The 12,357-nt window shown below is 57.8% G+C and overlaps 1 protein-coding gene across 4 annotated transcripts in view; it reads left to right on the top strand.

Moving 5' to 3' along the window:
- Nucleotides 1–12,357, top strand: part of PAX7 (paired box 7) — a 107,535-nt gene that overhangs the window by 105 nt on the left and 95,073 nt on the right. The window contains exons 1-4 of one of the 4 annotated variants that reach the window (XM_069575133.1): nt 1–500; nt 3,009–3,244; nt 3,799–3,928; nt 5,370–5,498. The exon at nt 1–500 is cut by the window's left edge and continues 104 nt beyond it. In XM_069575133.1, coding sequence (XP_069431234.1) covers nt 416–500; nt 3,009–3,244; nt 3,799–3,928; nt 5,370–5,498 — 580 coding nt within the window. In that variant the 5' untranslated portion in view covers nt 1–415. Of the gene's footprint in view, nt 501–3,008; nt 3,245–3,798; nt 3,929–5,363; nt 5,499–12,357 lie in introns of all 4 variants that reach the window. The other 3 variants (XM_069575132.1, XM_069575130.1, XM_069575134.1) reach the window with 3 other exon arrangements.

Below are 12,357 nucleotides of genomic sequence, written 5' to 3'. Positions count from 1 at the left end.
TCCCCTCGCCACCCCCGCCAGCCTCGTTCGGCCTCCGGGCCGCGGCCCCCGCTGCTGCCCCGCGCATCCGCCCGCACAACTTCTGGCCGAGCGGGGCGGGCAGAGGAGGCCTCGGGGTGGCTGTGTTTGTTTGTTTGAACTTCCTCGTCGCCACCTCCCCTCTTTCCCCAGCCTCCCGACCTCCGCCCCCCAACCTCACCCCCACCCCGCCCTCCCCAGCTTCTGGACGCAAGCGGCTGCTGCCGGGGGTGGGGGGTGGGGAGTGTTTGCCGAGGGGAGGGGGAGGAGGTTAAAAAAAAAAAAAAAAGGAGACGGAGAAGAAGAAGAGGAAAGAAAGAGATCGCGGCAGGGGGAAGGGGAGCGGACGGGAAGCGATTTTTGCCGACTCGGGACCCGCCGCCGGCGTGCGCGAAGAATGGCGGCGCTTCCCGGCACGGTACCCAGGATGGTGCGGCCGGCTCCCGGGCAGAACTACCCTCGCACGGGGTTTCCCCTGGAAGGTAAGAGCGCCCGGGGTGGCCTCCCTCCTCCGCCGGGGCCTCCGAGTCCTCGGAGAGGTGGCAATCTTCGCGGGGCGGCGGTGGCGCCAGCAAGGGGGGAGCCGGGGGGTTCCCTTCCCTTTTGAGTCCGAGTCCCGGCGCCCGACCCAGGAAGTTTCTGGGGACCCACACTTGTCCGTTTCCGCGTGGGTTTCACCGACCGGCGGCCCCAGCGTCACGCGTCCTGGGTTGCGGCCTTTCCCCGCCAGGCTGAACTCCGAGTCGATCTCGACTCCTAGTCAATTTCAAGTCCTAGTGGATCTCAACTCATCCCACTATTTTCAGATACTTTCCACCTAATACTTTCTCGGCTCTCCCGTGTTCTGCCAGCTACGGGGCTTTCTACTCTTGTTTTGAATTGTTCTTTTCACCCCGGGATGGTTTAACAATCCCTTTTATTTCGAAATACCAACAGTGTGTGATGTTTTATATGTCTTAACTAGGACCTCGCCTTCGAGGCTGGAAACAAGCTAATGTGAAATAATAAACAGTAACGATTTCGGCCCCCCGGAAACTTTCCACTCGGGCTTCCGAACTCTAGAGATCCCTCGGGAGAGACCTCAAGACTGCGAGAGGGCACGGAAATGTCCAGACAAGGGGAAAGTGTTAGTTTCCTAAGGTCTCCTCCCTAAACACCCAGCACCGGGGATGAGCCGAAGGGACTGGCGGGAGTGAACCGGTTCTCGGCTCCAGCGAGGGCTGGAGCGCACCGAGATCCTTTCCTGCAGTTTTGTTTTGCTTTCTTTTAAAACTAATATTAGGTCTTCGACCTGTCAACTCCGGGATCTCTTGGCTTCTGGGGGTAGGTAGCCCAGGATGTCAGACGTGGTTAGAGATAGGTGCGACTTTTATTTTTAATTACTCTTCTTATAATTGTATGAGCCACTTGTGCGCGAGGAAGGGAAAGAAGGCAAGGAGGGGAAGGACGGGCAGGCAGCCTGTGATCTGGGGAGGGGGCTGTCCCTCCGGCAGCTAGCCGGCGCGGGTCCCGGAATTAGACCGCGGCGAGGAGAGCGGCTCCGTGATCAAGTGCGCGCCAGCAGCCACGCAGGCGGGAGAGCGCGCCGGCCCGGGGATTTGTCGCAGCGCTCTCTTGTAGCGAATGCAAGTAAAACAGGCGGCCGCGGCCGCACAGCGGATTAGGACAATATTTGCCCAACATGACGGAGAATACTGAGGAGAGCCGAGTGCCGGTCGCTAAAGAGGCTCTTGAATATAAAGTTGGGCGCTCGAGAGCTCTCCAGCGCTAATGGCATATCCCGCCACGGAGACCGAGTGACTCTGAGTTGGCGACGCACGATTTCTGATTAAATCCGAGGGTGGCTTCAGGCACCCACTTTTCCATGGGGGGGGGGGCGGCAGAGCGAGGGGAGGAGGCGGTAGAACAGCTCAGCTACCGAGCCTCTTTCTTCCAATTATACTGTCAGCTCCCTCCACTCCCCCGGCTGTGAAATCGTTCTAATCTACCAGATCTCCGCAGCCGCCGAGTCCCCAAATTGGGGGGATGGAGGCTGGATTAGTGCACCGGGTGTCCCCCCCGACCCCCAGCCTTCTGGGAAGAAATTGTGTGGGCTTTGCATGAAAGCTTCCTCCGCATACTCCCCTCCCGGCTCACACGGCGAACCGCGTCTGTCTTCCTGGTTCCCGGAAGGGGCTCTGGCCCATCTGTGCACCGGCCTCTCCGAACCTGCAGGGACAGTTCATGGGTGTCTGAGGCCAAATGAGTATTTGATTTAGGAGCTTGCTGACAGTGGAGCAAATCACCCCCAAATCATCCCCAAACGAAATCTGAACTGCGAGAGGGGTAGGAAGGAGAGGGAGTCCCTAGAGGGGCAGTCAGGAGCCCCCAGAGGCAGCAGCCAACGGCTTTCTGTGGCCGGTCCCTCTGCTGTGCCTCGACCATCCAGTTATGGGTAGGACAGTTCTGCTGCACAAGCCAGAGTTGTAAATACTAGTAATCAGCCCGTCTTTCCAGGGCCAATATCAAATGAACCAGACTTGACCACTTAGAGCGTGGAACCGACCCGATGGGCCCCATCTCACCAGTTATCAGCCTCTCTAGAAGGCAAGCAGCCCTCTGCCCAAGCTGCCGGTCCAGAGGGCCATCGGTTCGAGTCCCCAGGCTCCACCGGTCTCTGGGCTCTCCCCTCTGCATCTCTCTTTCCCCTTCTCAGACACAGATCCCCCAGGTGTATCCTCATCCCCATAGCGTGGCAGGACTGGGGATGTGGCATCTGGGGGGACTCTGGCAGCCAGCCGTGAGTCTCCCCATCCCTGCCAGGCCTTCCCTTGGCTTCAGAGCAGCTTTCCCCCTGACCTCTGAACTGCAGCAGCTCCAAATGTGGGGGATGGAGATCTGTTTACAGGGGTCTTGGAGCTCCAACAGAACTGAAGTGCAAAGGGCGGCACTCAGTATTCTCACCTCACCCCATGCCTCTCTTTTTCCTCATCTCCCCCTTCCCTCTCCAGTGTCCACCCCGCTTGGCCAAGGCCGGGTCAATCAGCTGGGTGGGGTCTTCATCAACGGGCGACCCCTGCCTAATCACATCCGCCACAAGATCGTGGAGATGGCCCACCACGGCATCCGGCCCTGCGTCATTTCACGCCAGCTGCGTGTGTCCCACGGCTGCGTCTCCAAGATCCTCTGCCGCTACCAGGAGACTGGGTCCATCCGGCCCGGGGCCATTGGCGGCAGCAAGCCCAGAGTGAGTGTCTTTGCTGCAGAGCTGACAGCCAGCCTTCCCGTGGCGGGGGTCCTGGCTGGAGCCGCACCCTACCCCGTGTCATCCAGTAGCAGTAGGGAGTAAGTCTACATGCTACCTATGGGCAGTACAGTGGAAAAAGGCCCCCACGCACAGAGCTCCTCCAGTATTTGAATTTCTCAGAGATGGGGGTAACTGGGGGCCAGATTTCCCAAAAGGCCAATGAGTCATTCCTGTGTGGTCCTTACAGCTGCCCAGAACCCCATTACCATCCCAAATGGGGGAAGCTTCCTTCAGTCTTGCCTGCAATAGTGGGGGGGGGGGTCCTAATTAGGTTTCTAGTTTATTACCTATCCTATTCTACATTCCCCAACCCCAGCAGCCTTCCTGGGAGCCAGGAACAGGTTTCTGGAAAGGGTGAAGCCAGTCTCAGAATGGAGGAATGGTGACCAGAGCTGTCAGCCTGGCCCTGGGGCTCCTGGGAGGTTGATATTAAAAGTGTCTCCCTCCCCCCACCCCATCTTCCCACTCCGACTCTCCCACCTCCACCTCTGAAGCAGGTGGCGACTCCGGACGTGGAGAAAAAGATTGAGGACTACAAGAGGGAAAACCCGGGCATGTTTAGCTGGGAGATCCGAGACCGCCTGCTGAAGGACGGGCACTGTGACCGCAGCACCGTGCCCTCAGGTGAGAAGGCAGCTGAGCCCGCAGAGCGCGCCAGTCCTCACCCTCTGTGTTCTTTCTCCAAGCCACCAGGGCCAGGGCTCGAGCCATGTGGGGCTGGGACTGGGGGCAAGGGGAGGTGATGGAAGCCCGGGAGCGTGGAGAAAAGCTGGGAGGAAAAGAGCCAGAGCGCAAAGGAGGCGGGGGCACAGGAGGGGGTTAAAACTGAAGGAAGATGGGGAGAGGGAAGAAGGGAGGCAACGAAGTTAGGGAAGGAGAGAGGAGCAGAAGAAGGGAGGGAGGGGGGACGGGGGAGTTGAGCAGAAAGTTACAAAATTGCGTGACGAGAGAAGTTCCCTTGGTGCCTTCGCAGAGAATGGCCTACAGGGCTGAGTCCATCCTGGAAGGGTAGGTCACAAGCTCCCTGGACTTCCTTCTCCAGGTCACCATTTCTGTGCTGGTGCTGCCCCAGCCACCAGTGGGCCCCAAATGTGGAGGCCCCGGATCTGCTGCCTGTGGGCGGGAAGGTGCCCCCAGGGGTGTCTGTGTGTGTACCTGAGCATTCAGGGGTGTCTGTGTGTGTAGAGGTGTGTGTGTGTGTGCACCTGAGCATTCAGGGGTGTATGTGTCTGTGTGTGTGTGCACCCTCAAGCATTCAGGGGTGTCTGTGTGTGTGGGGGTGTCTGTGTGTGTACCTGAGCATTCAGGGGTGTCTGTGTGTGTGTAGGGGTGTGTGTGTGTGTGTGTACCTGAGCATTCAGGGGTGTCTGTGTGTGTAGGGGTGTGTGTGTGTGTATGTGTGTACCTGAGCATTCAGGTGTACCACTGGGATGCTCACCTGAGTGTGGGGAGCAGCGAGCGGGCTGGAGGGGCCCCAGGGAGGTCCCGGGGGTGGGGTGGGTATGAGTGCGTCTAGGGGAAGGTAGGCTACCCACTCCAGTATTCTCCGGCTTCCCTGGTGGCTCAGCTGCCCTGGTGGCTCAGCTGGTAGAGAATCCGCCTGTCATGCGGGAGACCTGGGTTTGATCCCTGAGTTGGGAAGATCCCCTGGAGAAGGGAAAGGCTACCCACTCCAGTATTCTGTCCTGAAGACTTCCATGGACTGTATAATCCACGGGGTCGCAAAGAGTTGGATGCGCCTGGGAGACTTTCACTGACCGACTGACTGAGGGTGTGTGATCGTGCAAAGTCCAGGTGTGCACAGGCATGGCAGGCTGGCACCAGGGGGCCTCTGTCACAGCCTTGGGGGGTCCGTGCCCCCGGGGAGTCTCCACGGGGGTGACCTGCCTGTGCCTCCCGATGAGTGTAGGTGGTCACCCGCGATGGGGGGGGTGGCTGTGAGTCCCCCTGAGTGTGTTCAGGGGGGAAATGCGCTTCGAGACTTCTCCCAGCGCCCCAGGCGGCCGGCCTGCGCGGCCCCAACGACTAATACCCGCTCTTCTGCCTTTCAATTTCTGAGGTTTAGTGAGTTCGATTAGCCGAGTGCTCAGAATCAAGTTCGGGAAGAAGGAGGAGGAGGACGAAGGGGACAAGAAGGAGGAGGACGGCGAGAAGAAAGCCAAGCACAGCATCGACGGCATCCTGGGCGACAAAGGTAGGGAGCCGCCTGGGGCCGGGGACGCCCGAGCGCGCGGGGCTCCTCGTGCGCCAGCGTGCGGGCGGTGGCGGCGCCGTCCCACCGGACCGGCGGGTGGAACGAGAGCCTGTCGGGATGTGCGGGGAGCGCCCCCCCGCCCCGCAGGGCGCCCTCGGCTCGGGCCGGGAGCGGCTCCCGCGACGCCGTTGCGCGGCAGAGCGGGGTCCAGTCGTCCCCGGGGACCCCGGCAGCGCGTGGGGGCTCCGGGGGCCGCGAACCGCGCACCCTGGCGCACCCGCTCCGGCCGAGGGCTCCGGGCCGTGCGTCCTCCGGGGCCGGCGTTTTGGCTGGTAGTCCGGTGTCGATCTATTATTTATAGGAAACGGGCAAAGGGGCGGGGGGGCGAGGAAGGAGGAGCCGGCCCGCGGCTCCCTAAATGAATTTGTTAACCAGACCCGCACACGCTCTTTAAACGGTCCCTTGAAACCCCGCCTGACAGTTGACTGACCGCTGCAATCAATAAAAATTAGCGCGGGCCGCGTGGGCCGCCGCCTCACTCTCCGACCCGCGACGCCAGGGCCGCACAGACAGCGCCGAGGCAGAAGCGTACATTTTTAAGGCGCTTTCCTCTCGGGCACGCGCAGGTGGGCCCAGGGGTGAAGGCCAAGTTCCCAGATGCTTGGGGGGGGGGTCCTCGTGGGAGGGAGAGTTTCGGACTCCACCACGCCCTGTCCCCGCTTTTAGCGGGGCTGTATTTTGGAGATGAGCTAGGGAAGGCATTTTTCTGTCAAGCGCCTGCAGGCCCAGGAAAGGGGGGGGGGTGGTGCTTTTGTTTACTGACGGGTTATTTTTCAGGAGAAAGCAAAGCCCTTCCCCATCACTACTGCCTCCGTAGGTCTCTTTGAGACTTGGTCAGTGTGCTTGGGTGGGGGAGGGAGGGCCTGGAAAAATAAGTAAAAACGCAAGACCCAAAGTCACAAAGATGGACCGGGGAAAGAAGCTAAAGCCCCAGACACAATGCGGGGAGGCAGCAAGCAAACAGGAAAGGCAATGGCCTTTATAACCTCAAATTTTTTAAAAAAAAGTGGCTTTGGAGAAAGTCGGGGAGGAGTGTCTTGAACCCCGAAACTTGTTCAAGTGCACAGTTCTCTTGGAGCTTCCTTCCAAGGGGTTACTGAGGTTCTCCTCTCCCCGCCTCCCTGGAACTTCTACCCGCGTCTCCCTCTGGTTTTCAGTAGTCTGTCCCAACCTTGAAGATGAACTTCACAGACAAAGCCCCGCTTCCAAAGACTAGTCCCAGCGAAGCCCAGCCCCCACAGGCCTGGTCTAAGGAGGGAGGGGGGGAGCAGGGGCAGCCCAGTGTGAGAGCAGGCTGGGGCTGGGGAAGGGGCGGGCTATTGACATTCAGGGCCCCTAGTAGAGCCCAGTCCCACTGGGACAAAAGGGCAGGAAAGAAAGGGAGCGGGCTGTGCCCGGCACCCCGCTGTGCGGGGCCTGCGGAAGGCCTGGGGTCTGCGGAGGGGGGCCGCTGCCTGCCTAGGAGCCCCTGGCTGGGCAGAGGCAGCCCGGAATCCTTGCGTGGGGACCTACTCTGTGTTTCAGTTTGGAATAAAAAGGGACTTAGTCAGACTTCCTTTGTGGGGGGCTGGGAGGGGACAGAGAACTTGAATCATCTTTCCTGGCCAAGGCAGCGCTGCAGACGCATCTTCTGAGAGGCGCCCTGGGAGGAAAGAGGAGGTTTGGTTTTGTTCGGAGAGACTTTTAGGGGTGTGTGTGTGTGTGTGTGTGTGTGCGCGCAGCAGGGGTATGTCCAATTCAGTCTGTGAGGAAGCACAACAGACTCATTTCTCCTGAGACGGAAGAGAAAGAAAGGAAGAGGGTAGCAAGTCTGGTCTGACGATGCCTTTGGCTCAAAGGAATCCAGGGGTTTCCAGTGCTGACCTGGCTTACAGAACCAGCGGACACGCAGTTTCGCTGGACAGAGGTCTTCCCTGAGTGGAACCAGGAAGCTCCAGGTCCCCAAGGGTTTCAGGAGGAGGCTGGCAGTTGCAGAGTCCTGGCGCTTCTGGGCGTCTAGGAGCAGAGCTGCAGAAATGAAAGTGGTGGGCCTGGTGTCCAGCAAGCTGTGTGGTTTGGGAGTGACAGTGGGCGTGTGGCACCCCGTGGCTGGGAGCTGGATGGCCGTGTAAGTGCACGTGTCTCAGTGTGGCTGTCTGCCCACCGGCCTTTGGAATGGAATCGTGGGATTCTGCGTGGATGTGCGGTGCGATCGCAGACGGGCGGAATGGATGATGTGAGAGCGGGGAAGAGAGAGGGCTGTCTTTCCATCTGTGGACAAAGGGTCCCTATCAGCTCTGGATTCGAGTACCTTGGCCAGGGACTGGCATCCTGCTGAACCACCCAGTTGGAAACTCTCATCTCTCTCCCAGGCCCCGGGAGTCAGTTTCCTGGCCAAGTTAAAGGTGAAAAGACCTCCCACCCTCCACCCAAGTGGGCCAGGTGGGGAGAGGCAGAGATCCCCTTGGGCAGAGCAGGGGGAGGGGTGCACACCCACAAACTTTGTTTTGGCTTCTTGCTCTTGACAAATGCTTTCTCCGGGGGTTGCCCCTCTCATGGCGGGGAGTCACCCAAGAAGGGGTTTAAGAGCTCTCCTCTTTAAGCGCTAAAGAGAGATCCCTCCCTGAGTCCGTTTTTCCCTATCGTCCGCTTGGCATTTAATAATGCTAAGACTTATTAGAGCTGGTAATGAAAACTAGGACTGCTGAATAGGAAGCTGTGTTGGAGCGGGGTGTAATAGCTTCCAGGCATGGGAAGAAACTATTTATCCGCAATCAGTCCTCACTCTCAGAGTTTGAAGCACAAACGTTAAGTTGAAGGGTTTTAAAGCAGATTAAATTGAGCTTTTATTTCTGTGCACTTTCATCTCTGAACAGCTCACTTCTGCTCCCCTTGGGCTGATATTCATGAGGCTGTTCATATTTTTTTTTTTTTTTTGCTCTTATCCTTGTTAAGGCTGAGTTATTAGGATTGTTGGTTGTGAGAATTCTCAGACCACTGTGGATAGGGGCTCCGGCCACACTCAGCACACCTGGAAAGGTTCCTTGCCCTCAGCCACTTGGCCTCTCTCCTCCTCACCCCTTCTCCGAGGAGAATCAGGGCACACCCAGGCAGGGACCGCCTGGAAAAGGATTTGAGGAGGGGTGGGGAAAGAAAAAGATTTTCCCAACCTGAGTCCAGGGAGATGCTTGTGGGAAATTTGATAGGGGCTTGCAGAGTCAAACCGTTCTTCTGTGAGAAGCGGAGGGAGTGAGTGTGAAGAAATAATTTAGAAAAAGAGTAACAACAGTAGTAATCAGTAAGAGGCCTCTTGCATCTGACAAGTTTAGGCTGAAACTGACCAGATCAGACCGTAGTTGGTCTGTAGGGTAGAAAGCCCAGCTGGGTCACAATTAATATGAAATAAGGGGGAAAGTCACAAGATTAAAAAGAAGAGTGTGCCTTCTCCCGCGGAGAGGGGGCCAAGTCCATCTGAGAATCTGTTGACATCTGAAGTGGGGGACCAAGGTGTGTGTGAGAGGCAGATTTGTATTTCTTTGCGCTCTTCCTTAATTCATTTTTAAAGCAGCAAACTTTCAGGTGTGCAGTGAGAAATGACGGGGAAGGACGGGGAAGGAGGGGAGAGCCCGAAGTCTGGGTTTCAGACACTTGTAAAAGGAGGTGGGAAACAATTTAATTTGGCAGCAGCGATAGCTGCTAATGCGGTTTTCGGTCGTTTGCTACACCGGAGGAAGCTGTTTTGATTGTGTGTACAAGGACCTGCCAAATTTAATTAGGCTCCGGGGGAGCGAATGAATAGCGGGAGGGGGGGCAGGGCTCCCCTCAGCCCACACCGTTTTTTCGGCTTCACACCTGGAAGGGGCATTGTTTACTGGATAGGCGAGAAGGGGAAAGGGGAGGGAGGGGCCCCCAGGGAGAGAGGCCCTTGGAAGAGCGAGGAGGGAGGGGTCGAAGAGAGTCCATTTATCAAGAAACAATCTGCATTGATTTAAACCAACAAGTTCCCTCCTCTGTAAATGTGTGTTTAGAGAAAGGTAATTGACACTCCACCAAATCAAAGGATTACCCCGGGTTGGCAATCTAATCAAACAGAGTCCAGGCGGGATTTGAGGCTGTTCAGAGTGGGATCAGCTTCGCATAATGGGGGCTCGGAGGAAGATGGGAGGGTGTCAGGCAATTCCCCGGCTTTAGGCAGCGCTCGGCGGTGGATATTCAGTGAGACCGGAGGGGGAGAGGGAGGGGGCGAGGGCTGTGCCGCGCTGGGGCGGTGGGGGGATGGGGGCAGCGGAGAGGGGGCGCGCGGGGCGAGGGGGGCTCTACCCCGGCGGAGGGGGCCCCGGGCGAGGGGCGAACCCACACTGGGATGACAAGACTCCCCCTGTCTTTCCTCTACTCCCCCCAACCGAAGACGAGAGAGGGGCGGAGGGAGCCGGGACTAACGAAGAACAACAATGAGATAACTATTACAAAGGCGAACCCTGGCGCGCGCGCGCTCGCAGCCCCGGAACCCACGGTAAATAAACAGAGTCGGCAAACTGTTTGCCAGATAAACTCGTGCCTAAATCGAGTGTGACGGGCAAAGAGAGAAGAGACAGAAGGAGATAAGGTTGGAGGGGGAATGAACGAACGTAATCTAATAGAAGACATTTAGAAAACAAACTTGGAACACGCGAGAACAGGCGAGCGGAGGGTAATTACCCGCCCCAGAGAGCGACGGGCGCCTTCCGAGGGCTGCGGGTGGGGTCTCGGAGACGCGAGCCGCCGAGAGCCGCGCGCTGCGGAGGAGGGAGGCCTTCGGGACTCCGCAGGGAACCGGGGGAGGGTCCCCGGGGCGCGCCAAGGAAGGAGCTCGGCTCCCAGACTGAGGCTCCCGCGCGGTCCCCCGTCTCTGAACGCGTTTCGGAGCAGGGTGGGTCCCCCGCTGCGAGGGCGCGCGGGTTTTCTGTTCACCCCGGGGCGCGCACCGCCACGCACCGGCTGTTTCCAGGCGTTTGTACCTAAAAGACTTGGTGTGCACGGCACAGCCGTTAAAGGAATTAGATATTTACCAGTTTGAAATAAGCCTGGCTAAGAAGAAGAGAGAGACATTGAAAAGATGAGGCTGGGGGAAGACTTCAAACGAATTCATCATTTGGAATGGTGGAGAGGAGATTTACCAGACAGTATTGGGAAGTTATTTAGATATTAATAACACATTTTCCTGAGGCGCGACCACGGCGGCCATCTGCGCTGTTCTCCGAGCTATTTGGCTGGGTGAAATATGGGCGTCTCAAATGTTGGGAAGAGATAACGCAATCAGGCTAACCCTGGTCCTAAGACGGCATCGCAGCGTTAAACCCGGATTAACCTCCCCCTCCCACTCCCGCGGCCCCCTCCCCTTTCACAGCTTTCCAAATTTTTCAGTGGAATTTACATGGAAGGATTTAAAAGCACATAACAGTAGCCTTAAAGCAGTAAGGTGATTATTTGGGCTTTTTTTTTTTTAAAGGACGTCTTTCTGAAAATGATAGTTGTCACACACTACATTTTATATAAATAATATTATTTACAAACATACGTATTTTTATAGAGAGAGAGAGCACTGAGCAAATGAGATTTCCTTCTAGGTTGCCTGTTTGGCGTTTCTATTTACCATCATCAGCAAAGTTGATGAAGCTTCACTCCTAATGGGGACTAAGGATATAAACACGAAATGTACAGGATCCCGGGCCCTGGCTCTGGCCCTGGGACAAGCAGAGTCCAAAGCCAGAGAGAACTCACACCACATAATGGACGGTCCCTGGTGAGGGGAAGCGTTCCTGCTATAAAGAGGGACATAGAAGAGACACCCCAAAGGGGACGTTCTCCAGGGACTTTGGGGCCTTGAAGGCCATGACTAAGGGGGGGCACATTCCAGGAATTCCATAAAAATAGTTCCTCTTCGTCTCCCACTCCAGACTAAGGAGGTAATTAGGAAACCCAGTTGGGGTTGGGGGTAAGAGGGATTGGAAGGTTGGGACAATCCCCCCTCCCTTCTCAGTTTTTGCTGTCGCGGGCCTTTCTGCTTCTCTCCGCTCCCCCCGCCCTCCCGCCCCTTCCCCCAGCTCTGGCTGAAAGAGGAAAGGTGGAAATGGGGTCAGCGCTTTCTGACCCGCTCCGGAGCGATTGGCCCCGGCTGGGGTCGGGTAGAGGGAGGGAGGGAACGCGCCTTCCCAAATCGAATCAAGGCAGAACGGTGACCTAAGGGGGAAACTTCCCCATTAGTAGATAGATCTCTCCAGAACTTCAAACAAAGTGGGGGGAAGGGAGAGGCGAGGCAGAGGGGGAGTCCGGAGAGCGCGCAGGGGGCACTAGGAGCTAGCCAAGGGGAGGGGCCTGCAAGAGGAAGAGAAGGGGTCGAGGGCAAAGGGGAGGTGGGGGCCAAAGGAAGGGATATAGGAAAGGGGGTGCGGGGGGTGGGGGCTCCACTTGAAACTTCAGCCCCCGGGGAGCGGTGAGGCGTCTCCGACCACAGCAGCGAGGGAGCGATGAGGGGAAGTTGCGTACACCCCAAGTCTTGCTCCCCAGAGGCCCCGAGGGCATTCCAGGGCGCCTTGGGCGGCTCTCTTGGGCAGCTGAGTGAGCGTGGGTTGCCAGGGGCTAGGAATGAACTGGTTCAACTTTCTGGGGCTGCGGGTCAGCCCGTGGACGTTTCCAAGATGCGGTCGCCCAGGGCTTCGGGGTGTGCTGGGCCCGAGCCCGGGTCGAGAGGAAAGGAGGGACGAGTAGAGACCCCGGAGACCCAGAGCCACGGAAGGGCGGGGGGGACGAAAGACTGTCAGGAAGAGGGTGGAGAGAGTCG

The sequence above is a fragment of the Ovis canadensis genome, chromosome 2 (genome assembly GCF_042477335.2).
Source record: "Ovis canadensis isolate MfBH-ARS-UI-01 breed Bighorn chromosome 2, ARS-UI_OviCan_v2, whole genome shotgun sequence".
Lineage (NCBI taxonomy): Eukaryota > Metazoa > Chordata > Mammalia > Artiodactyla > Bovidae > Ovis > Ovis canadensis.
The sequence above is the reverse complement of the archived record's forward strand: the minus strand, read 5'-3'. Positions and strand labels throughout refer to the sequence as shown.